At 39.9% G+C, this 26,218-nt stretch overlaps 1 protein-coding gene across 7 annotated transcripts in view; it reads left to right on the top strand.

Annotated features, from left to right (window-relative positions):
* Window positions 1-26,218, top strand: part of NRXN3 (neurexin 3) — a 982,535-nt gene that overhangs the window by 811,347 nt on the left and 144,970 nt on the right. For all 7 annotated transcript variants that reach the window (XM_035901997.1, XM_035901996.1, XM_035901998.1 and 4 more), the window contains one exon: window positions 25,054-25,225. In XM_035901997.1, coding sequence (XP_035757890.1) covers window positions 25,054-25,225 — 172 coding nt within the window. The remainder of the gene's footprint in view (window positions 1-25,053; window positions 25,226-26,218) is intronic.

Here is a 26,218-nt window from a genome sequence, read left to right as displayed (position 1 = left end):
CTGCTGTTAAAAAAAAAGAAAAAAAGTGTTATTGGAGTCTGTCCTCTTTTGTTTCCTGCTTTGTATCCCTTTCTCTCTGAAAACCATTACCATTGAGATGTTCTATTTTCCTCCATCTGGGTGGGTGGGGAAATTGGATGCCTGTTTCTATCCCGATGCTAATAGCTTTTTACTTCTGCACCCAAGTGGCTATCCAGACCAGTGTGTGCATGACAGGAGATGCTATTTGGCAAGCACTGCCACCCTCTTTTACTCTGTTTCTCTTTCTGTTTTGTAGCATTTCAAAAAGGCCAGTTGTATGGCACTGGCAAACGCAATGGAAGTCTGGCCCTCCAGTTTAGGACATGCCTGCATGGTTTGCCAGAAAGGCAAACAAATCCCGTAGGCCTTTTACTTACACAGACTCAGTTACTCAGAAAACAGCGAATGGCTCAGGCAACAGGAAAAATATCCTAAAAAAAGGGGGAAGGGGAAGAGTTTCTGTTGAGTAAGGCTGCGCATATTCTGGTCCCTTAACTTTCATTAAGCTGATATAATGGGACGTGGCAGGTGTTAGCCCACAAGATACACCAGAGAATTTGGGGCACATGTGTCGTTCTGTTTTTCAAGTGCCCTTCCCGCTATTGATTGTGATACTTGATGTACTTTCCTCAGACTTCCAGACTTCGGGTGATATGGTGCAACCTGGGATAAGTTACACGTATCTGCAAGGATTGGCTTGAGTCCTAGGTAGTAATTTTCTTATAGTATTTTTTCTAAGAGTTTTGGTTTTTAAGAGTTACAAGACTCATAGCCCCTCAATGCCCTTTGCACTTGTATCTTTCATTCTTGGACACCAATAGGTGCCTTTAAGAGATGAGCACCTTCCCCCAAACTGACGATGTTTATCCCTTATTCAATACTTGTGCTTTTGCTCTACTATTTAAGGAAACAGCTGTAATATATGTTGGCCCATAAATTTTTTCTTCAGGCAGAGGTACTGGAATAGCACCAAGAAATGACCAATGTATCTTTGGGGCAGTGATGTTAGAGATAAGAGATGGGAGACTATTTTCCCAGCATGAGAACTTCTAGGATGACATAGAGGTAATAGTTGTGCTTATATGGTATCAAACCCTATGGCTTGCAAAGTGAGTGGGAAATAAAAGAGGTAGTACATCTCTGCTCAGGGAGCAGACTAGGAGAAATGAACAGCAGGTAACCATGCTGCTAGCAGAGAAAGTGAGAACGCTCTTCGGATTACTCGTGCCATTGCGGGAAGAAGATTACAGAAACAGCTGGTAAGCTGTCAGGTTGATCTTGAGGAGTAAATGTGAAAAGTCTTCTCCTGGTACATTAATAACAAGAGTTATTTGGATGAAGCAGTGGAGGCAGGGGAAGAGGAGACAAGGTGGTTGCACCTGCTGTTAGCCCCTTTTCTCTTTTCAATATAGATATATGTCAAATGTCTTATTTCTTCCTTACCCACTCCACTAAACTCATCCACAGCCATACTGTCTTCAAAGTCTGTTTTTTCATATCATAATTTCACCAGGCTTTTTTTTTTAATTTAAATTGTGCAAGTGGTGCATTCTGCTGACTGGGACATAGAAAGTCTGTTTTTTCATATCATAATTTCACCAGGTTCACCAGGCTTTTTTTTTAATTTAAATTGTGCAAATGGTGCATTCTGCTGACTGGGACATAGATCAGTAGAGGACATCCAAACACATGGTCATTCCAAACAGGTCTGGGTTGTGTATGGAGCATATCACTGGATACAGAGGTTAGATTAGGGATACTTATGTGGCTTATTTATCCTCTCCCCTTGCTATTCCCCTATCTCTTAGATGTATTAATAAGAACCTGGAGAAGGCTACTGCTGTGAAGAAAGGGTGCTTATTATTTTATTTATTCTTTCCTTCTTTCCTTTTCATTCATTCTTTCTGATCTCTGAATTCTACGTCTTCTCACAGTGTGCAGGACCAAGAAGGATACGCGTGGCTCAGTACTGATTTCGTGTTAGTAATATTCCTTCTTTTTGCATGCTGAGATCACCCCTGCCTGTGACACATTGACCTTATTTTCATCCCAGCAGGGGCAGATAGAAATGTAATGGTCCTGCTCTGGTAAGGAATGAATTTTTAAACTCACAACATTTGCACGAGTACAAATGCTCGTAACAAGGGCAAGGCAAAGAAAAATCGGGAGCCCCTTTGCCTTTTTCTCTTTTACCTTAGTTCTGAGCAGCTCTATGTCTATTTAAACTAGATCACATCCCAAAGTGAGTTTGCTGCCCTGTCTGTGCGGTTTGTTTTTTAGTCTAATTATGTCAGTAGGGAGTTCTCAGCGTTGGGGGAGGAGTCTTGTTTTTTTTTTTTTTTTTTTTTTTTTTTGTAGCTTCCATTCCTTAAATACTTCTTCTGATTCTTACATCTTACATTTAACCCATGGATATGCTGGCAAAATCTTCAGAAGTTTTTTTTTGTTCCTCCTACACACTCCATCCCTCTAGTGGATCACATTCTCTGCTTCACAAGTTGATACAAAACACTTAATGCAATGTGAATACTGCCTCCATTGTTTGCATCGCCCACAAAGCCAAGCAGGCTGTTCTTTTGCCTTGCCTGGAATGGGATCCCCTGAGAAATAAACACACTTGGCTTGTGCTTTCAGCATCTTTCCAGCACTGATGTAAGGCTGTGCAAGGCTTTGGTTCGTTTGACATGAATCATCCATCCGTCAGAGACGCGTTACAATCTGGAAAATCTAGGAGTTGAATCTGAGCAATGACTCCTTTATAATCAAATAAAAAATGAAAGGAGGTTGAATATGTGCCTCGCCTATGTACATCTTGACAAAGTACTATCAAGGGCAAAACTGGATTGTATTGCAGTGCCATAGGTGTAAATATTATTATTCGGATCAGTGGTTCATCTAACCAGCGTCCATCTGGACATGTTGTAGGATCCAGGGTAGATGATGCTACAGTGGTCTCCTCACATGCAGACATATCTGTGAACATATTTGTCAAAGTCTGTCCCTTTAAGGGATATCACTTTTTCTTTGTCCCAGATTAATTTATGTTCTGCTGCTGTTCAGTGTCTGCCAAATTTTAATGTCAAAACTTGCTTATATTGGAAATAGGGAGTAACAGAGCAGAGGTTTCAGGGAAAGAACTATCCACAGTAAATCGCAGATTTTTTCAAGTTTTCTGCCTCAGTAGTTTTGCAGTGTCCCTCATTTAGGATCTTCGTCCCATGTTGTATCTAAAGTTTAGGCCTTGACTAGTTGAGATACACACACAGAGGCCTTTTTTCTTGGCGTTTCCAGTTAATTTGGAACTCAGCAGCATATATGCAGTTATTAGTTATTTTCAGCATGCATTTCTTTGCATCTGTCAACAGTAAATTTAATTTGCCATTGTGTAGACCATTTTCATAGAGCTCCTACTAAGAAATAACTTAAATAATTTTGTGCCAGCTGCAGATTTGTTTCTTTGTTATTTACCTCCTTTTCCACAGCACTGACAATTATGTGAGATGGAGCTCCTTAAGCAGAACTTCTCCATTGTTTTCTTTGTCATATTGAAAAAAAACCAGAATTTTGTTCCTCCTTTCTGTTTACTGTCTTTTTTTTATCAGTTTCTAATTATTTACAGCACTTTTTCTCCTATTATGATTTCTATAGTGTCTTTTGGTAGAGTGCTTTTTAAAACGGCCCTTTGAAATTCTGGCTGACACCTGTTTTCTTTTATCTGGTGTTTTGTTCTGTCTTTGTAGATACAAAGAGTACATTTGATTACTTATAGAAAGAATATTGGGTTTATATTATCATATTTTAATAATCTGTGACTTTTATTTCTGTTACATTGCCTGGCAGCGAAGTAAGGTTTGTGGGTGCGTCATTCTCAGGACCATCACATATATCCTCCAAAAAAACAAAAGAGGGGGAGGGGGGTGGCGAGAGAAGGAAATAAAAGGGTGTATATGTTAAGTTCCAGTATGCAGTGGCTGTACTCTGTAGGATAATGAATGAAAGATTACATAATTTTGCTAGCAAACCAACTTTGCTTTTAATAATTAAGTACATAAGCAACTGATTTTAGGATCACCACAGTTTGTATTTTATTCTGAGAATAATATGTATTAACAATTTATGTATCTTTCAGTACATATCATAGCTCTTCACAACTATTTCTGGAGTAAGCTGCACAATATTCCCATGAAGTGGTAGCGTATGATTATTCTTGTTGTATGAATAGGGAAAATCCAGACCTGATAACACACTTTTTCCACCTTTTGTACTCCAGTGCAGTACCTTTGTGTAAACTGTAGACTGAAGATGGTTAAATTTTCTTTCCAAGTTACCATTTTCAGGATCAAATCTAATGTGGGAAATCCTTGTGATTAGATTATGTCTCTAGATGTTTAAAATCAGCTGGAGAGTCATTTGAACCTGAGTTGATTGCATTCAGAGAGCAGAGATGAGCATGCCCCTCATCAGCAGTGACAGTGGGAGACTTGAGTAGCTTCTCCAAAAATGAATTGGAGCTCTTATGCCAGTGCTCAAGGCTATACCAGACCTTCCTTCCCACTTCTTCCTCATGATGTGTAGATCCTTGCACTTCTCAAAGAGACAAGTTCTCTTTAGTTGATGGAGACACAGGAGTGGAAGAAATGGAAACTGAATTAAGGGAGGATGCAATACCAAACGTTAACCAAACACTGAGGGAAAATTGAGTGAGAACTTGAAGTTGCAGACTGTGATGTGGAGTGATATATCCTCAGAATTGCACTCTGCACTTGACTAATACTGAACTGTGAACAGTGTTCCCACTACTGATTAGGAAAAGGGGTATGGGTATACCTGTTGCATCAAGAGAGGGAAAAGTTAAATCAATGAAAGGTTCTGACTTCCTTCTTCAACTTTCATGTAAATGGGAGGTGAAACATCAATAGTATCAAACATTATTTCTTTATGGCCACCAAAGCTGTTTGACCCCTAAAAGTTCATCTGACTAGGAGACTAACTGAACCATAGCATCCACCTGGATCTGAAAACATGTGATGGATGTAAAGCAGAAAGAGCTTTTTAGTGAGAATTTCTGGTCAGACCACAGATACCACACAAAACCCTGTAAAAGTATCAAGGAAGCTAAAAGTGAAGATGCAAAATCGAGAACACATTGTATGTCCAAGATACTTTCGCTTAACTTTAGAGATGAGAAGAAGCAGAAGTTCCAGCGCTGTGAATAGGCAGACCAGATTGGACAAGAGACCTGCTTTTTCTACGTTCATTTTTCCATCATTTCCACCTGAAAAGACCTTGTTTGTGAGACCTACTATGTTTATCACAGGCAGCACCAGTAAATGGATAAAGACAGGCAGGATAATGATTGATCTCTGAAATGGCTCATTTTGTTAACTAAATTACAGGTTGTGCTGTGGACAGAGACAGCTGGCAGGCAGTGTTGCCCAAGCACCAACCCTCACAGAAAGTGAAATATGTACTTGCCTTTCATTAGTGCACACAGTACACGGTATCATTATCACCATTGCCATCGCGACAAATGTGATGATTATATGTGTCCCCTGAGAATAGCTGCAGGCAGAACGGGTGGACTGAGCAGTGAAACAAGCTACCCTGCTATCAGGAACTTTTCAGCCTGCAAACAAATCTGCAAATATTTCAGTAAGAGGTCAGATGATTCTTGGGTGAAGTTTGCAGTTGTCTAGACTTCTCCTACTCTGGGATCTCAGAGCAGTCTACAACTGTGTAATAAAAACATTGTTGTTCTCATTTTAAAGAAGAAGAAATTGGGGTAAAAATGCTATTATGCTTCCTGCAAGTTACACAGCAAATCCCTTCCAGTATAAGGGGTAGGATTAAGATCTCCTGGCCCACAGCTCTCCAATTCATTTATTAAACCATGATTCCCTTCACAAAAACAGATGACTTGCTGTTTCACAGTCACTGGGGTAAATGCTCCGCCAGCTGTCGTCCTCTACCTGGCAAGCAGCGATGTGCTACTGGTGTTTTCAGGAATGGACCCAATGAGAATCTTCCCTGAAACAGTAATAAATCCTGTGAGTTCAAGAGTGATGTGATGCTTCCAAAAAGAGAGCATGAGGGAAGCTATTTACTTGTCTTACTGTTTAACACTTTTCTCTAATAACTATGAATGGTAAAGGAGCTTCTTTTCAGGGCATTTTGGCTGAGATGGATGGGCCCAATTTTGATAAATCAGGCTGAACATTTACTGCTTATGAAAACAGTACCCAAATCCATGATGAAAGCTTGTAAGAAGTGTGCCTATACTCAGAATGCTAACTTTGAATGCAGAAATATTATCAGCCTGTTCCAGAAGGGCATTTCTGGGCCAATAACTCTTACGAAGCATGGGAAGAGGAAGCAATTCCCTGTTTGGACTCTTGCAGAAGTTTCTTTCTAAGCACTATCATTTCTTTGTATACTCCGGAACATAAAGTCTTTATTCTTGGTTTCTTAAAAAGAAAATTGCATTCTTAGAAACTTTTGTTATCTGTATAAATGTTAACTCCTAATGCAGTGGTCTCAATAATATTTTGTAGCAAGTATGTGCCTAGATTATGATTGAGAGTTTTGTTAAAGAAGAAAGTAAATGGATACCTTAGTTTCATTAGTTGTCTGTTAATCAGAAAAGACGAATCAAAGTGCTTGACTTAACTTTCTCAGTTTTTCACGTTATTTTTTATATCTCTTCTTTTCTTTCCCATTTTAAACTTTCCCAGGTTGAAGTATTTTAAGTTTTTTGGACTTCCCTGTTACAAAAGCCTCTATATAGCTCTCCTAATTTTAGTTTCTAATTCAAATCTAAGTCATTCCCTTGAAACTGTAGAATTATGTTACATGATAGCAATGTTGTATTACTTTGCAATCTGGCTAAACTTCGGTCATTGATGTTGATCATTGTCTGTGCTTCCTAAGTTATTGTTGGCATATATAACTTTTCCCTTTACTGTGCTGGAAGTATATTTAATGTGAACCCTCCAGCAGCCAACAGAAAGGGAGCTTGCAGAACTGTCCTGCTGCTGCTAAAAAAAAGGCTTACCTGTATTTATGCAGGTGCTTAACCTGTATTGTGTGGAGACCAGCTAGCACAACTGTCAGACTGGGTGCACTGGTCGATCCTATGAGCTGTGTTTGGAACTGTGGGTGCTGGGCAATTCTGAGATTGGGGCTCCTGCGCCCACAGCCTCCCTAGCATTAAAAACTAAATACATAAGTATTGTGGTGACAGTTCAGGCTAACTGAAAGGTCCTTTCCGTCATGCTGCTTTGCTAATCTGTTTCTATATCTTATTTTCCATTTAACAGTAAAATTAATGAAGTGAAAAACAATACTCATCCTCAGAGCGTAGCTATTACCTTAATTAAAAAGAAAATATTTAACATGACATTGTTAAGGTCAGTGTGCCCAAATGTAACCAACTGTAACTTTGAAATACCATTTAAAACATATTTAATTCAGCACTCAAGAAAGTTGCTGATTTAACAGTCCAGGAAACTCATCTCTGATCACAAGCGCTGTACCTTTAGTAACATGAGTCATTGCATCTGTTCTCTCTTTTAGCTATCTCAGACACCCAGTAGAGGTACTGATCTGTGCGAGCAGTAGTATTTTGGTACATGGTGTTGATCCTTTTGTGTGTCTGCCTCCTCCTTTATTTCACCCATTTTTCCTTTTCATGGCTTTATGAGAGGCTCTTCAGGAAGGAGCAAGTCAGATCATTGTTCCAACCCTAGCATACAAGAGAAAAAGCACTGTGCTCTGCTCTAAGTGATATACACAAATGGATCTGCAGAATGTTTTTCTCAAAATTGATTGTCACAGCAGAAGTACACGTAAACCCATAGTCAAAAGAGGGAAATGTTCTGAGATGTTAGTGGTCGGGACCTGGTCTTGTGGCTTACATTGTTTCTGGAAAGTGACTGATCTGGATATACCAGGGCTGTTTGAGTTGGACAGAAAATAGTTCATCTTTTTGACAATGAAGAGTGGAAATCTTTGATTTGTGTTCAGTTAGCAAATGTGGCAGGGTTAAGTGCAGGTTCCATTTGTGTGTCAATACAATGATAGAAAAGTGGCTTTTGCAAATAAACCACAGGTAAATCTCAGAAAATAATGCAGTATACCCATTCCTCAACTGCTAAGAGGGTTAAGAAGACTCAGAGGATCAATTTAAAGCAACAGTTTTCAAGCCAAATGTGTTTCTAGATAAACATCACTGAAGTCAAAGGAATGGTGCCAGGATTAAACAATGCCCTTCCTTTCTAGTTAGCAGTTGAACTCAGTCCACACAGGTAATAACAGAAGATCACAGTTCTTTTGTAGCTGTTTGGTAGTCTCCAGCAAATGATTTAGAGTTGGAAAATTGCAAAACCTCAAAAAAAGAGTCTGATTTTAGTATGCACCAAGAATAATTTAGAGCTTCTTACTGGCCATCTGTCCTGAAAGCCTGAAAAGAGAATAGATTGTAGGGTTTGAATCCCATTCCTTTTCCTTGAAGTCCTCCCAGACGGTTCATTGGCTAGTGAGGATGGCGTGTGGGGAGTTTTCATTGCTGTTTGCTGCACACAGTTGGATGTTTTTAAAAAAATTAAAAAGAGACACACACATACTAATTAAGTATTATATCTTGCATGTCTATAAAATTATCTGGAAAAATGGGGAGACACTTGATTCTTCATAGGAGACATTTGGCACAGCTCCATCTCTATTGCTTTGAACCAGATCGAGGCATAGCTGCTGTTTTTTGATTTCCCTCATCAGTTTTTTTTCTTTTCTTAAATGCAGCTATTGCTATTAACCTTTCTCACAAAACTCAATAAAGCCTCTTTCATGCTTGCTTCCCATTTCAGATCATTCTGTTGGTGAAGTGTTTGCTAGAAAAGAGGGCAAAGCTTTCTTGTTTCCTTTTCTTCATGAAACCACCTACCTAGTTGCACAAAGCAAGCAAGAAAGAAATGTAGCCCTGAAGACTGGGGGAAGGCCATGCATCCAGTACCACCCTGAAGGTTGCAGAGCTGTTCACCACTGACTGTGATACTGAACCCGCTACATTAGGGTAGCATCTTTAAGTGTTTAACATGCAATATTAAAAATAAAATAACCCCCAAACAATCCAAGACTCTGTCACTTGAAAAAATAAAGTGCATCATGGTAAAACCAGAAAACAACTGCATGAAACTGCTCAGCTAACTTAATCTATGAAGAATTAGAATCACATTTAGAGTATGGCCAGGCTTGCTCTCTCAGGCACCATTTATTTGTGCTACCAACAAATTTGAACAAACTCCAGAATAAAACATACCCAACAAACTTTCCCTTGCCACCGCGTAGCACATGCTTCAATGTCAAGAAGAGTTCTTATTAGAAGGATGACAATGTTATCTCCTGTGATAGTAATTCTTCTTATTGATGTCTCGAGATAATGCTGCCCAAAGTTTGGCAAGGAGATTAAGGAAGGCCAGCCTCTTTAGCAATAGCCATGACTGCACTGAGAAAATACTGTATACTAAAAAAGATGATAATGATGTGTCTTTTTTAAGATAATAGTAGAGCCCACTAGTTCCCAGTTCAAAGCAGTTATGCTCTGCACCTAAGACCAATTTGAGAAACCCACATATTTCATTGTGAGTGAAAGGTATAAATAAACATAATAAGGCCATTTTTTAACTGGACATATTTTTAGAGTTTGAAAATTTTCTACTGAAACTAACTTTTGTTGCTGTTTTAGAAAATTGTGTCTTCAGATAAAATAAATATCTGAAGTTTAGACTTATAAATTGTAAGACCCTTTCTGCCTTATCTCATTTTGTCATCTTTTCTGCTTCTTTTCTTTCTTCAAAGGAACAGGGAGGATGAGGATAAAGACCAACTGGGAGAATAAATATGTCTAGAAATTCAAATGTTCTAACAAAATTTGGGTAGTTAAATAAAACCACTGTAATTTTTTAATTAATTTTTCATTTTTCTACAGAAAATCTGAAAAGTTTAAAAGCCAGTATAGTGTGTTTTCTTTGAAATCTTTTCTATTTTTCTTTCAAAACAAATCTGAAGTATTGAACCAGCTATTGTGCTCCCTGAAGTATTCTGGCCATTCATTGATGGTCTTTCACGCAGTGGGACAGTTCTCTGTTAGTGTATGAGGCTTGATGGTGAGAAGCTGTGCAAACCCTTCTGAAACTTTCAGAGTCCTGACATAGGAATTTGCTGTGCATTCAGGCTGTCATTTGTACCCATCTATTTAGGGATACTGTAATTAGGTTAACTTGTGCTCCACTGTAAGAAAAGACCATCACGGTATCATGATACAGAATCACAATCTGCTTGTTTTATCCAGCCTTAAAACTGTAGTATAGGTTATGGCTGTATGCAGGCTGGCGTTACTTGAATTTCCTGGATCTTCTTTCACTTATGCCATGTACTGCATTCTGCTTTGGTACAAGAACATGACTGGTGGATCAGCATAAACTTCTTCATATTACTCACTTCTGAAAAACTGTATCCATTTTCTGAAGGAGAGTCTTCAATTATTAATATTGTAATTAGGTACAAAGCAATTTGAGGATAATGATATTTATTCAGAGGAGCAGTGAGATTCCACAGAGATGAACAGGAATGTTGTAAAAAGCAGACACATCCTGATCTAGTTAGCGGTGTCCCTGCTCCTGCGGGGGGGTTGGACTAGATGACCTCTAGGGGTCCCTTCCAACCCAAAACATTCTATGATTCTATGATTTTTCGTTGTATTTTCTCCTTTTCTGGTCTTTCCTGCTGTAATATGAGAAAACCTAGAACATTAGATAGCTACAAACACTGGGAATCCATGCCAGCATTCCTTATTTTCTGTTTCTGAAGTGCTCCCACATTCATTCGCATACTGTCTGCTTTGTTTTGTTGGTATAGTTTTCTTTCTGCTGTAGCCTGACAAGGCTTTGTCACTAGCATTGTGCACCAATTTGCAGAATAATCTTTTGGATCCTGAAGATGTGTGTTGTCCTCAGGTGCATTTCTTTGTGAAAGCCCGTGCTCCAAGAGGTAAATGGTTCTGTTTTCACTATTATATAATTTCTGATGTATTTATTTTTAAGCTGGCAGCATTAAAGGTTATGTTGAGCTGGCTGCTAAGTTGCCTGTTAACAAGTTCTTGAAGGCCATAGTCTATCCATAGTGTAGGTATAGCAGAGACGGTGAGAGGATGTGGCCACTAACTCTGTACACTATCATGCACGGACATAGGCAGACCCATCATTAAGGTTGAGAAAGCAGGTAAATTTAATTATCTATTCAATATTTGCTTATCAAGAGGGTCAACTAAAGGCAGCTTCTCCTCTTTTGATGTAAACATTCAAAAAATATATCACAAAATGTCTGGTGAAATCATTCTGAGATTTTACCGGACTTCAGAGAAGGCCCATCCTGTTACAGAGTAGTTTGGGTCTTCTTAAATGAAGAGGATGAAAGTAGATTCCCTGTTTCATTCCTCTTGACATCTGAGAGAGGAAACAGGTCCAAATTCTGATAGGTCAAGAAGGAGAACCATGTGAGAATAAAGGTTAACCAGGTGTAGTGTTAAAACTGTTCAGGAGGAAAAGAAATGGCAATAAATTTTCAACCCACAGGAGCCTAGGTCACAGCTAGTGCAAAAGATAAAGACCTTGGCTTCTGTGGCAGCAGTGGCCAGGTGACTCTGTGATGGTCAGGGTATCCTGCTATTCTCTAAGGCCTGGGTGCCATACTCCTATATGCATTAGCATTGAAGCTGTAGTGGAGAGCCTCACTCTAGGGACAGCTGCTGATCTCTTTCACCTTCTGCTTCTGTATATCCCACTAACCAAAGTGCCAAAACGGCCATTTTCTAAAGCATTTATCCAGGTTGTGGTAAGGTTTTCAAGGAACAAGCAGTATTCTTAGTGTTTTATGAGACTTTGACCCAGGTCAGCCTCACCAACTGACTGGCTGCTGCCTCGATGCATCTGCTGGAATGGCTGTTGGCTTTAGCCCTGTTCCAACTAAGGCTTCTTGGCTCCCTCTTTGTAGGTAGAGGTAAAAGGCAAGCAGTAGGAATGGAGGTGGGATCCTAGAGATCTGTGTAAGGTGTAGAGGTGCAGAAACTAGGAAGGTGATCACCAGTTCAGTCTGTCAGACTGGCTGGCTAGCCACCATGCTGCTTTGGTTTTACTTCCTTTCGTCACTAGTCTGCTGTATCTGCGTTCCAAGCCCAAACTCCTGTGCCATATGCTGCCAATACTGTCCTCCGTCTGCATGAAGAACAGCCACAGACATCCATCATGCGTATCTCTCCTTCAGTTTGTATTCCACACAATCAGCCTGTTACAATTTAATTGACTCTCCCAATCGGCTAGTCAGGTAAGAAAGAGAAAAGCTGGGGAGTTGCGGCTATAGTCATATCACTGCAAAAAGATGAGATAAGGCACATCTTAGTCTTACTTCCCTAAACAAAATGGCAGTTCTTTAAAATTTGATTTCTAAAGGCTATGATATTTTGTGCTGAACGTACAGTATCAAGCTAAATCCTTTTTCAGATCTGGGTCCTCTGTAGGGCTTTCTCCTGAATACAAATGTCAGGGTTTGACCTATTAATTTTAGCAGCATGCTGAGAAAATAATGAATGTGGAGAGGAACTCGGTTCTTGTACTTGGGTAATATTTACTGAGTGTTGCCAAATCACGGAGTGCTGGACAAAGGCAAGAAAATTTTTCTTTCAGTATGTAACTGCAAACAGTATAGTCTAAATCACAACAGTCCTGTAGCTCTAAATTCCATTGGCTATTTCATTTTAGTCACAAAACTGCCCTGATCAAGGAATAGACACCTTAGAGCTGTTTCTATACTGGTCTTACCTCCCATGCCCTGAGCTGCCTTTATCCCAGTGCTCCTAATGGTAGCTACAACAATTTAAGAATAGAGGGTTGTCTGTAAAGGTGGTCTTTTGTCTCTTCCTGAAGGCCCGATGAAGGCCTCTTCCCACAGAAGCTAATGTGAATGAGTGAGTGGCCACACGGAGAGGGAAGCGGAGTCAGGGAGTGCATCCTCATGCTTAATTCACTTGTGTTTCTCCCCCACTGATTTAAAAGTGTTAGAGAATCTAGAGGACCCCCATCAACTAAGGGCAGCTGGGATTGCAGTAGAATTAGGCTCTCAGCACAGTCCTAAGAAGGCAGTTTCCTTTGATATATTGGTTGTCCTTTCACATTTCATATTTTTTTTCATAGAAGGTACAGAGGAGAAGACATCAGAAAGAGATACAGAAGCTGAAATTGTGACAATAATCTTCTTTTTACTCTCTGCTCCCTCACATACCTACTATGCCAAAAAATTAGTCCTGGAAGTACTTCAGCTTTCTGTATGACATCCATTCCCAATAATCAAGTTTCAATTTGACATCAGGAGTTCTGGTCTAACATAATACAAGCTTGGCAAGGGTCTCTGGCTGATACCACTTTGCCAAGCAGCTTTACAGTAAGCAAATTCCACAACACAAAACAAAATATGCAAATAGCCAAGTCATAACTTTTTTCCAGTGGCCCATCTTGATTCAGTAAAATTCTCATCTTTTCTCTGCAGGAAAATTCAGCCTCAGTGTAAAGTGCTGTTTCCAACAAGGTTTAGATGCACCCTTTTGACTTCTGGTGTAGATGAACGTAAAAATGCCTTTGGGATGGGAGGGGCCAAGCGCCACTCTGGGATAGAGGTGCTCAGGCTGAAAGACCTGGAAATGGGCACCACAAAATACTAGACAGAGGTCCAGCAACAGTGGATCATGGAAAAACATGCATTGAGAGAGATATAAAGGCTGTTAAGGAAAAGGGGAGGATTCTATGTAAATTTGTTTAATAGTGCATCCTACGCATACATACAACATGAATGTTTGAAATGTTCTCTGGCAGAAAAGTTAAGGTAATGCAAATTACAAGGTACTGACCTAAGAATTAAAGGACGTTTTAATTATTTGCTCTGTTCTTGTAACTTCTCCTGGTTCCTGCAAAATCTTGGCAAGCCATTTCTCTTTGTCTTTGCGTTCCAACATTCAAGTGGTACCGGTGGCCTCCTTTGTGTTCTGTGTGTTCAGAAGTGCTGTGTGCTTCTCTTCTATTTTTGCATCACTGTCTAATATCCCACTGTTCCTTACCAAGTAGTGCTCTGTCATAAAGAGTTACTAAAATCTGCAGAGAAGTAAATTATTTTGAGTAATTAAGGTATTTTCATTAGAAATGTTTCCTATACTGCAGTGTTCACATACTGTTCATGTACACTGTAATCTGTATTTTCTACTCTCATTCAAAATTTTAGAAATCCTCTTTGATTCAGGATCACTAAAGCCTTCTGCTGGAGTCCAGCCACATCTTTAAAGCCACATTACACTTGCTTTAAAAAAGCTTCTGCAGTTAAAAAAAAAGCTTTGAAAAGATAGAAATAAGCTGTTATTGAATCCAGGCACTGTTTGTGTTTACATGTACTCATATTTTCCTCATTATCTTGTCTGATTGGAGAGGCCTATTGAACCTTAGCTCAAACCTCTTGCTTGTCTAGTAAAGAAGACTACTTTGTTTACAATATGCTGTTGATATTATATACAGTTCATAAAATCGGATTCGTCGCTTTTAAAAGGGACATAGAACACAGACCCTGGATGCATTAAATTCTATTAGAATTCTATAAAAAACCCCACTAAAAAAGGGAAGTATAGCAATATATAGTGCTTAGTCATATAATACTTTGAGCATGTATTTTTTGAACACACTGAAACCCTACAATACTGTTTATGATTAAAGGTAGAAGAGAGTTTGCAGACAAATATACTCTAGGCAAAGCAAAGTTGAAATGGATTAATTTTGTCCAAAGCCTCTTCAGCCCTTGCACTTCTATATCTACTGCGCTTGGGTTAATTGGATGGTGGCAAGTTGATATTTGTGATCACCTTTCCTGTCAGACAGCAGCGTCCTTTTTTAATGCCATCCTCTTGACAAGTGTTCACTTTTCTGCTGGTTGTGGGTTGAGACAGACAGCCCTGATTCCTATTAGAGGGTGATATATGCTGTGCCTTCAGCCCACAGACATCTCGCAATTGTACCAATGCTCTTGATAAGGAAGCCTAGTAGTTAAGGTACGTAGTTTATTCCACACTGCCTGTAAGTATCAGATCTTTGATGTCGTATTTTGTGTAACTGCCACTTTAGTTTCTGTCAGTGTAAATTGTTGGCAATGTTACCCAGTGGATTAAAAATCCAAGGGAGACCTTGTGAGATGGATGGAGATATTTTCTCCTGGAAGATCTCTTCTTTTCAGCAGTTGCTTGTTCTCGTGCCCTACTAAAATCTGACTTGCTACTGCAGTCATTTCTTTATTGAGTGGATGTGATGTTTTAGCAGTTGGTCGCTTTTTTGTCTGAAGAGTGAGTTACATGGCAGCACTTAGAAACAGAAATGTAAAGTCCTGCTTTTAATCAGCCAACTTCTGTGAGGCAGGAGGAGTGTAGCACCTTGGGAATGCTTGGAGTTTAAAATGCAGCACACAGTATGCATTGGCTCATTCCTTTAGAAAAAGAGAAGCCGATGTCAACATTCACAATGGTTCCTGTTTCTGCCCTAGTCCAGAGTCATATCTAAAAGGTATCATTTCACAAAACTTTCCAGGATATACTCTCAATATTTTCAAAAGGGACTGTCAGAATGTTTAATCCTAATTGTAGCTGGAGTTCACACCACCAGATAGGGCAGGTTTTCATGATGCGTATTGTAAGCTGGGAGAACAAATCAGCCATTTGAATTATGTATTTGCTAGTGAACCAATGGACAGGTATTGCTTTCTTGATTTGTTCTACATTCTGTTTCCCTAGGAAATGCCCCTTTTCAGCATGCTGCTAATTTCTCTCTCTCTACTTGCATTATGATATCCCTACATGAGAGGGATTAACAGCCTCATGGCTGGAGCTTCACCAGCTGTGTAACAACAATTGTTTTCCACAAATTGTGTGGCCTAAACACACCGGCATGTATTTCTTGTAACATTTTACCACCTGGTATTTCACTCACAGTGTACTGGTGCTTTCCTAGGTCATGGGAAGAAAAGATTTAATTGGGCACACAGTCCTACGTGCTGAATAGCACAGAAGCAAGCCTCCCTTTTATATTCAGACCGCTGAATATCACTGATTACTAGGCTTTGCTCAGCGGGTATCAGATTTAAGTAAGAGCAACTCTATGTGCCACAGTGTTCCTCAGATTTTGAGGAAATGGGTTTAGGATGAGTTTAGTATAAGCTTGGTCACTTATAGTAATGATGATCTGCAGATACTGATACTATATCTGATACTGTAGATCAGGATGCTTTGCTTGATACTAATTTTTAATACTGCAACAACATCTGGAGGCCCCACTGGATACCAGGGCTCCACTATGGTAGATAATATACAAATATACTATTTGATAAGCTTGTGGCTTCATAGTATAAAGGGACAAAATGGGGGGAGAGGAACAGGAGTAGCTTGTTCAAGGTACAGCAGAGCAGCAGTAAAAGCAGAAATCTTTTCTTTCAACGATGTACTCTACCTAGACTTGATTACCTCTATGAGTGAGCTAAAATTTGAAAGGTCTCAAATTATGCTGATGATATCGCCTTACATGAAATACAAAAACTTCTGGTGCCAAATTCCTAAGTGTAATTCTGTTGATATTGTGTATTAATGTTACCTAAAAATCTGCAGTGATATACAAAGCTCTTATCAGGTGCAGGATATCTGGGCTGAAAAACAGAGCAGCTTCTGTATCTCATATATGATTTTCTTTGGCCGAAATATCTTGTGTATGGTGTAGTACTTAATGAATCACTCCTGACCCTGGTAGGGTTGTCCCAGAATTGAGCTTCCTGTCCATTTTTTTTGCTTGTCTTCAGAATAGTTTTGCTTGTAAAAGAAACTTTTATTAGACAAAAGGCAAAGATTGAAAGAAGGAAAGATGAAGGGAGCAAATGAAATAATCATAGAATCATTTAGGTTGGAAAAGACCTTTAAGATCGAGTCCAACCATACCTGTCCACTACTAAACCATGTCCCTAAGCACCTCAGCTACCTGTCTTTTAAATACCTCCCGGGATGGTGACTCGACCGCTTCCCTGGGTACCAGTGCCTGATAACCCTTTCAGTGAAGAAACTTTTCCTAGTATCCAATCTAAACCTGCACTGGCACAACTGGAGGCCATTTCCTCTTGTCCTTTCACTTGTTACTTGGCAGAAGAGACTGACACCCACCTCACTACAACCTCCTTTCAGGTAGCTGTAGAGAGCAATAAGGTCTCCCCTCAGCCTCCTCTTCTCCATGCTGAACAACCCCAGTTCCCTCAGCCGCTCCTCATTAGACTTGTTCTCCAAACCCCTCACCAGCTTTGTTGCCCTTCTCTGGACATGCTCCAGCACCTCAATGTCCTTATTGTACTGAAGGGCCCAAAACTGAACACAGTATCTGAGGTGCGGCCCCACCAATGAGTACAGGGGAAGGATGACTTCCCTAGTCCTGCTGGCCACACTATTCGTGATACAAGCCAGGATGCTACTGGCCCTCTTGGCCACCTGGGCGCACTGCCAGATTATATTCAGCTGCCTGTCAACCAGTACCACCAGATCCCTCTCTGTCAAGCAGCTTTCCAGCCACTGTTCCCCAAGCCTGTAGCATTGCATGGGGTTGTTGTGACCCGAGTGCAGGAGACCCAGCACTTGGCCTTGTTGAACCTCATACAATGGGCCAAGGCCCATTAATCCAGATCCCTCTGTAGAGCCTCCCTACCCTCAGGCGTACCAACACTTCTACCCAGCTTAGTGTCATCTGCAAACTTACTGCGGGTGCGCTCAATCCCCTCATCCAGTTCATTGATAAAGTTATTAAACACAACTAGCCCCAACACTGAGCCCCGGGGAACACCATTTGTGACTGCCCTCCAACTGGATTTAACTCCATTCACCATCACCCTTGGGGCCTGGCCATCCAGTCAGTTTTTTACCCAGCAAATAGTATGCCTGTCCAGGCCATGAGCAGCCAGTTTCTCAAGCAGAATGCTGTGGGAAATGATGTCAAAGGCTTTACTAAAGTTCAGGTATGCTACATTGACAGCCTTTCCCTCGTCCACTAAGTGAGTCATCTTGTCATAGAAGATCAGGTTGGTGAAGCAGGACCTGCTTTTCATAAACCCATGTTGACTGGGCCTGATCTTCATCTTGTTCTGGACGTGCTACTTGATGGCACTAAGTAACTAATCACAGTTATTAACTGATTGATAACCTTTGCATCTTTGCTGCTGCTTGAATTACTATCTGCCACTTCCTCTGAGGTGGCATACCAAAGGACCTTGCTAGCACACCGTCCCTCACACATTGGTGTGCCATCCCCAGTCTTATGTCTAGAAAGCCTTGTTTCACCCCCCTCCCCCTTCAAATCTAGCTTAAAGCTTTGTCAGTTAATCCTGCTAACTTCTTGGCAAGCATCCTTTTGCCCCTTGGAGACAGGTGTACCCTACCATTTGCCAGCAGGCCTGGTGTTGTGTAGGCCAAACCATGGTCAAAAAACCCCAAATTCTGCTCCTCAGACCAGGCTCAGGGCCACTTATTTAATTCCTGGCTCTTCCTCTTCTTTCCCTCATCGTTCCCTGTAGTAGGAATGCTAGAGGAGAACGCTATTTGTGCAAGGTAGAAGTAAAGTGAACTGCAATTTCACATCCCATTGGTAACTTAGTATTTCTGTGATATTGCAAGGGTGTTTGGTCAAAAAAAATTTCAAGAACAGGAAAGAATAAGATGTACTTTAGTAGCACTGTATTGCTGTGCTACAATGTCTTGTAGTACAGACCATTAAAAAAGTATTCCCTAATAGTCTGTGTCCCACATAAACCGTCAACTGGCAAAAAATGAAGGGCAGTTTGGAAGGCTTGATGAGCTCTTAACAAGGAAATTGGTATACGTTTTCTTTGAGATAAATACTGTAATGTGTCTCAAAACAAAGAGTAGAGGTTATCTTGCAATACAAGGGACGCTCCCAGAGAGCACTTCTGAATAAGACTGTTGGTCGTGGTGAATAAGCCTCAAATGTGAACCCCTGTGGTAATATTGTGGCCAAAAGATATGATCGGGTCTTTGAACATAAAAACTAAAGTGATTGTGTAATTTCTGTAAACCAAAGTTAAAAATTTCTGGTGTTACATTTGAAGAAAAGTATTAGTAAACTGAAGGAGTTTCAGGGCCATAGGAAAGATTAAATGAAGGATTGGAAAACCTGCTTTCAAGTGAGAAACTCAGGGAGCTGAGTGGTTTTCCCTTATGCTCTGTAAAGCTGGGGGGAAAGTTTTCAGTCACAGAAAGATGAAGCTGGAACCTTAAGTCATCTGCTCTAGCATTTTCTTGCTCTGAGGCAGGACTAAATACAGCAGCTTGGCCATGGCAGATGTTTAAACTACCCTTTCTAAACCTTCAGTGAAAAAGGTTAGATTCTCATTAATCTTTGCCAGTTTCAGTGTTTCACCACTTTATAAAATGAATAAGAATCAGTAAGGACTTTCAAGAAACTGTTGACTTGATCACAATCTTTCAAGTCATTTATAGAAGTATGGTGCTAGGTGTTTTTTCAATATAGGAAGTAAAAGTTAAAAGAAATGGTAGTGATCTGCTTTTAAGGAACTGCTGAGCAGGAGGTTATGTTCACATTGTTGTATTCAATGCCTCTTGATTGACTTTCCTCCCATGAATTTCTCTATTTTTGAATCTATCTTAGACATCCGAAACATCTGATGACAGTGAGTTGCACAATTCAGTTATGTACTGTCTCATAAGCTACTTCCTTTGCTTAAACTTTATTACCAAATAATTTTATTACATATTTGTAGTTCTTTGAGTTATAAAAACAATAGTCCTGCATCATTTATATTTTTTATGGTTTTATATATACAATTTCAAGTGTGGTGATTTTTTGAACTGTTTATATTGCCTCTTTTTCTTTTTGAGACAGCCTGTACAGATCTGTGTACTGTGCTCAAAAATTAAAGTCAGAGGTGCACCATTAACTTACAACAGAGATTTTCCTTTTGTACACTCTTCCTTTTCATTATGATTCTTGACATTCCACTTGCCTTTTTGACTATGTTCAACACTGGGCCAATCTCATCAAAGAAGTAACTGCAATAAATCTGAGGCTTCTTTCCTCTGCTGTAAATGTTCAAATCACAAATAAGTGTTGTTCTAAAATATATCCTATAGTTCAACAAAGAATCAATTCAGATGAGATATATGGCCTCATATAAAATTTTAGTGGAGACTAGATTATAACAATTGTCCTTTTTAGCCTTATAAATTATGTATCTGTGAGAATTGCTTCTTTTAAAAACCATGGCCCTGAAGGGTAATAATTTTTGTTTATTTTGTCCTGTGTATGTATCATTCTCTCTGATAAATAGATTTGTAACTGGCATTTAGTAGATCTGGTTCAGCACCTTAAAGAAGGAGTAACAAGCAGTATATAACAAAAAATGACCTACTGTGCCTTATAACAGCCCTCAAAAATCGGCCAGAATTAGCTGGCCTATGTACTTATTTTCACCTTAATATTTTTTTTCTTGTTTAAAGATAACTGTAAAGTGTTGGAACCCTAATTAAACGTTTCCAAGGCAAGTGCGCTTCAGTGCCTGTCATTTCCTTAACAACATTTGCTGCTTTTGTTGATTATTACATTTGCCAGGGTGGCTGTACTGTTCTTGAGCATGCCCTCCCTACCATCATTATTTGGATAACAGAAAACTTCATCTAGTAAGCTCTCCCTTTACCCAATTCTAGAGGTTTGTATATATTGAATTCTGATTTCAGACTTACCTCCCAGTGGTATTAAAAATGTCATTAAATATGACCAGACAGAGCGGAGTAGAAGTAACTGCCTTATACTCTGTGCGGAATGCAGGTTCTAATATTTCCCTTTCTTAAATCCATTGCTATATACATATTGGAAAGGCCTGTCCAGCCACGCATTTAGTTCGTGTTGCAGCTCAGGAGGGTCCTCTAAGCACAGTGCTGGTTTTTACTATGTTTCTAATCAGTAAGGAATTTTCTGAGTTTCTGTTTACAGTGAAAGTTCACATGAACTGATTTGATGTTGTAGTAATTAGTGAATGTCCTCTGTGGAATATATATCTATACCTTCAGTTCTTTTAGATACCTCACTACATTTAGTGCTATTGTGCACAGTCCCCCAAACCACAGAAAGCAAGCACTCTGACAGCTAGACGAACATCCAGAATCAAGTTTGAAGCAAAGCAAAAATAAAAAACAACCAGACAAGCAAACAAACAAAACCCCCAAAGGATATCAAGTGAAGAAAGACTTAAAGAATAAAGTGGAAAAAATTCCAAAGAGGGAGAAGTAAAAGTTCAATCTCTTCTTAAAAACATAGACTGCAAGTCTGAGGAGAGTAAATAGAAGGAAGCCATTCCGGGAAGAGCAGTGCTTGGGGCTATAAGAAAACAAAGCAATTTTCCTGAATTTAGAGGGTAGCAGAGTTGAAGTATATGTGTGTGGCATTTGGGGGGGGCGGGGAAGAAAAAGAAGTTTACAAAACCTTCCTACAGTGCGAAATGGCTTGTTGTGTTACTGAAAGAGCTTGTATCACTTTCAAATGAGAGCAGCAAAATCAGCAGTGTTCTTCAGGAAGCAGTAACTAGGAATATTGTCTGCCAGGTTTGGGCTGATGTCTAGTCATGTTGGAACCAGCTAGGGCGGGAGGAGAAGGCAGTCTGCACAGTAGTGACTATTAAAAAATGATGAAGTAAAATGAGTGTGAGAAAACAGTTATCCTGGGATTCTAGTCAGATTTCAGTTATGATTTATAAATGCTTTTTTTTTCCTTTTACATTTAGTTTCAGAAAAAGAAACAAAACAATATAAAGATACTGGGATAAACTCTGCTTCCACTTGCATCAGTAGGAATTGAGTTTCTTCAACAGAATTGCTATCAATTCATATCGATGCAGCTGAGAGTAGGATTTGCCCTATTGCCTGGGGTTCTCCCTCTTGGTTTTTGAAATGAAATGCTTTCTGCACACTGGTAACAGCTATATACTTTCAGTCTGGATGATTTGAATTTTAGATTAAGAAAAAGAAGATGCAAAGGTAAAGCCCTTTTCAGAGCACACAGTGCATGTGGCTGTTCGCTTATGTGTCCCCTCTAACACACTCCAACTGCTCATCGTACTAAATCACTGCCACCCCTATTTGGCTGCCTTTCACTGCCTTTAGAAGGGCTATGTTCCCTTGGCTGTGGGAGGGGGTGTCAATCTGTTTGGGATGGGGAGTGCACTGGTTTGCTCATTTCCCTCCTCTCTCCAGCAGATTAAAGGCCGCTGGTGGTTTGCAGTCCTCAGAATCTTATCTCTTTCCCAATTTGCCCTCTTATTGATGGGTTATCACTAGGCCTTTAAATAGGGTTTTTCCTTCAAGCCCCGGGAAAGGGAATGGTGAAAGGCGCTATCTCTTTTTCCTCAAAGGAGAGATCAGAACCATTTTTTTCTGCAGGGCAGATTAGCTAAACTTCCCACCATCCCTTTTCCCCACTTGCAAGTTTTTATCTCTGCCTCGTTAAACCTGTAGGGCTTGAAGGTACGCAGCTTTCACTCTGCTGAATACCTTTTAATCCCTTCCTCTTCTGTGATGGTGGAGATCTGTTCCATTAGGCAAGGCGCAGCTCTTCATTTTACTTGCTCACTTTATGCCTTCACCAAGGTGGATTCTTCTCAGAGCAGCCACATTTTCTAAAAGAAGACTGATGCATTGATGGCAATTGAAAAGCTGTATTGAGAGAGTGTCCAGGAGGTTATTATAAGGCAGCACCTTGCAAAACCACATGGAGTAAGTAACCAGGTTACCTGGTCAGTAGACATTCTTTGAATCTTTCAGCAAAAATTAATCACTTGCTCTTTGCTAATTGCTATGCAGATGAAGATAATTATATGGTTGCCAGCAAAAGAACTGCTAAAACAGTGTTGGGAGATCACTTGCTTCATATGTCAAAGAAGTGGTGAAGCTGTGCCAGCAGTGGTTTTACCTGAAATAAAATTCTGTTCACTGAAAGCAACCTTATTTTTGGGGTACCGTAAGGGAAGAAAGGTTGATTGTTTTCAAGTGGTATCCGAGTTCACACCTCTGCAGGGAGCAGCAATCCGCTTACTCATGTTCCAGTGAAAAAAGATTATTGATATCTTGAAGGGAAGTCTATACAAAGCATAGCAGTGTGAAAGTACATGAGACAGTTGCTATCCAGCAAATATTTAGCAGAGTCTAAAATTTACCATTATAATGAGAGAAAAGCCAGGGTGCTTATTGTTACAGTGCTAAACTTGAAGTAGTCAAAGCACAGTCCAAATTTTTTAAGCTACAGGATTGTTTGTTTTCCTTTCCTAATAACAGTGTTGTAGTCTGAGGACTGGGGATGGGGGGTGGGGGAGTGGTGTTAGGGAAAAAGGGGATTGAAGATGTAACAAACTTGTGATGATTATTTTGACATGAGTAAACTTTGAAATGTAAGGTAAAGCAGGAATCAGGAAAGGCCTCTGTGAGAAACTGGAAGACATAGAGGTTTTAAGGAAAAGGTCTGTTGATACCGGGAGACAGGAGTAAATCCAGGAGAGGGATCTGAGGTGGACCTCAAGTACAAGAGGAGAGGTTTCTTCCTTATTGCTGAGATTTGCTAACATGAATGTAGTGAAGTTCAGTCAGGGTAACAGCCCTCAAGGATGGAGTCCTCTGCACACAAAGCAGATATGTAAGGTAATAACAGTAAAAAATTGTCTCTTGCCCCTTTATTGTACCTTAGTTTTTGTTGAGGCTATATTTTCATACAAGATGGCCATCTACTCTCTGTTGTTGTATCTTGGTTTTTCTGTTGAGACAGTTAACAAAGCTATTGCCAATTTTATAGTATGGATGGCTAGCAAATGTATTGGCTTCCTGTATGATACATTTTAGTTCTGCCTGTCTATACCAGATTTGAATCTGCGCAGTACACCTAACATGCCTTCATAAACATTGACACCAGTGTACTGTGCCGCCTCTTGTTGAGGGCTTGAAGGTCGATTCCTGTTAATTGTATATTGTACAGTGACAGGAATTTCTGGCACTGTTTAAATCAGTAGTATTAAATGTGGATGTCTAATCTGAATATATTCTGTGTGTGTATTTTGCAACCTAAAGTCATTGGATATGGTCCTTACTTGAAACTACATGAGGGGAGCTGCACGAGGAAGCGTTATGGCTAGTATAACCGGCTTTGCCTGCTCTTCCCTTTCAGTCAGTGACTGGTGGAAAGGTTTGGGAAAACTCTATGGAGGACGGTTTTATTGGTAAGGCGCTGCTTAGGATGTAATGTAGAAATGTAAAAGAGTGTGGCCACTCCTGTGTTTTGAAAGTCTGGAAGGTTTTCCATTTGGTCATTTTCCATTAGCATCCCTCAGGTGGTCAAAGTCAAAGTTGGCTAATTACATTTTTGCTCTCTTCTAATTACATCCATCTTGTAACTGCATTCTACCTGCTGGATCCCACAGTTATTTGGTTTGGGGTGGGGGCTGTTTGTTTCACAAGCAGAGTAATAGAACAAAGTAGTTGTTGGGATACAGCGAGCCGGTGGCTGTATTTCAGGTGACAGTTGAACAAGTGTCTACTAATAATCACTAGAGATGTTGCTCAAATAACTGTTTATCTACATCTCCTTGGTTTTATGGCCTGATTTCTCACCTGTCTTCTGTGATGTTTTAAGGGAATAAATGAGTCACTGTGTTCAGGTGAATGCTGTAAAGACTGTGAAAGTCAACGTTTGTATTGAAGTAGAGCCAATGAAATGTGTCCTGACAAAGCTTAAAGTGATGCTTCTGTGTTATCTTCAGTGCCATCTACCGGCACAATTACCCCTTAGAGATTTATAGGCCAAGAATGTTCTCCTAATAGGCAGCAATTTACAAGCATTTGTTTCTTTTTTTCTTTTATTTTAGGAGCAAGGCAAGATTGGTGTAGTCTTCAATATTGGCACAGTGGACATCTCTATTAAAGAGGAAAGCACACCTGTAAATGATGGCAAATACCACGTGGTACGCTTTACCAGGAATGGTGGCAATGCCACACTTCAGGTTGACAGCTGGCCAGTGAATGAACACTACCCAACAGGTATGTATTTTTTCCCTTTGTTTTTCTCTTTCAGTGTATCTATACCTACAAACCGATGTTTAGTAATGGCTAGTTGCTATATAAATCTTTATTGCTTCATCTCAACAATAAATTGACCAGCCTGGTGGTGCCTATTCTGTCTGTTGGAAAACATAGTAATGGTCTTTTACACTGGAAGAAAAAGCATGCCAACTGTGTGGTATGATGCACATAGATCCTGCTATTTCAGAGGTCTCTAAATGAATCCTGGTTCTGCAGAAAGTTATAAACCGATTCAACAACAAACTTGGTTTTGCTACTTGTGATGTTTTCTAACTGTTTACGGGAGAAGAGTTTTGAACAGACCTTACAAAAAGGAGAGATGGCTCTAGCCACACCCAAGGTACTGCCTATATAGATATAGAGTTGAAGTATAAGGCATGTGGAAGATTAAGTTGCAAGTATTTGGAGAGACCTTATCTTGCCTCACAATTTTTCATCATCTGAATTTCACTCTTTTAGGTTTGGAGATATAAAGATTGACAGACAATCTAGCCGAAGCTGTCAACTCTTAGTTGACTTTAGGTTAAAATGCAGTGGAACAATTCAGTATCTCTTTAGAAATCATCCCACCCTAAGTTGACCAGAAATAGTGAACAACTGGCTCTTGAGTCACTGACCCATGTTTTATCCCACCAGTGGCAAATCACAACCTTTTGATACTATATGTCACCATGCTAAAAGGTCAAATTCATTCCAAGTGAAAAAGATTGCTCTATGTGATGCTGACAGTGCGTAAGATAGCTATGGCTTGGTGATGTGGATGGTTATAAAAGGCAGGAGGAGCACAAGGAAAGAATTCCAGTATTAACCACATTCTTCTTATTCACATGTTGTTGTCTAAGATCAAGCCACGATCTTCTTGTTGGTTTCTAGTATTAAGTCTAAGCAACTTCCAATTCTTCCTTTCTAGGATGTACATTAGTGACCAGGACAGAAGGAAGAATTCTGTGA

The sequence above is a fragment of the Egretta garzetta genome, unplaced genomic scaffold (assembly GCF_000687185.1).
Source record: "Egretta garzetta isolate BGI_Z169 unplaced genomic scaffold, ASM68718v1 scaffold79, whole genome shotgun sequence".
Classification (NCBI taxonomy): domain Eukaryota; kingdom Metazoa; phylum Chordata; class Aves; order Pelecaniformes; family Ardeidae; genus Egretta; species Egretta garzetta.
This window is presented reverse-complemented; position numbering and strand designations above follow the sequence as displayed.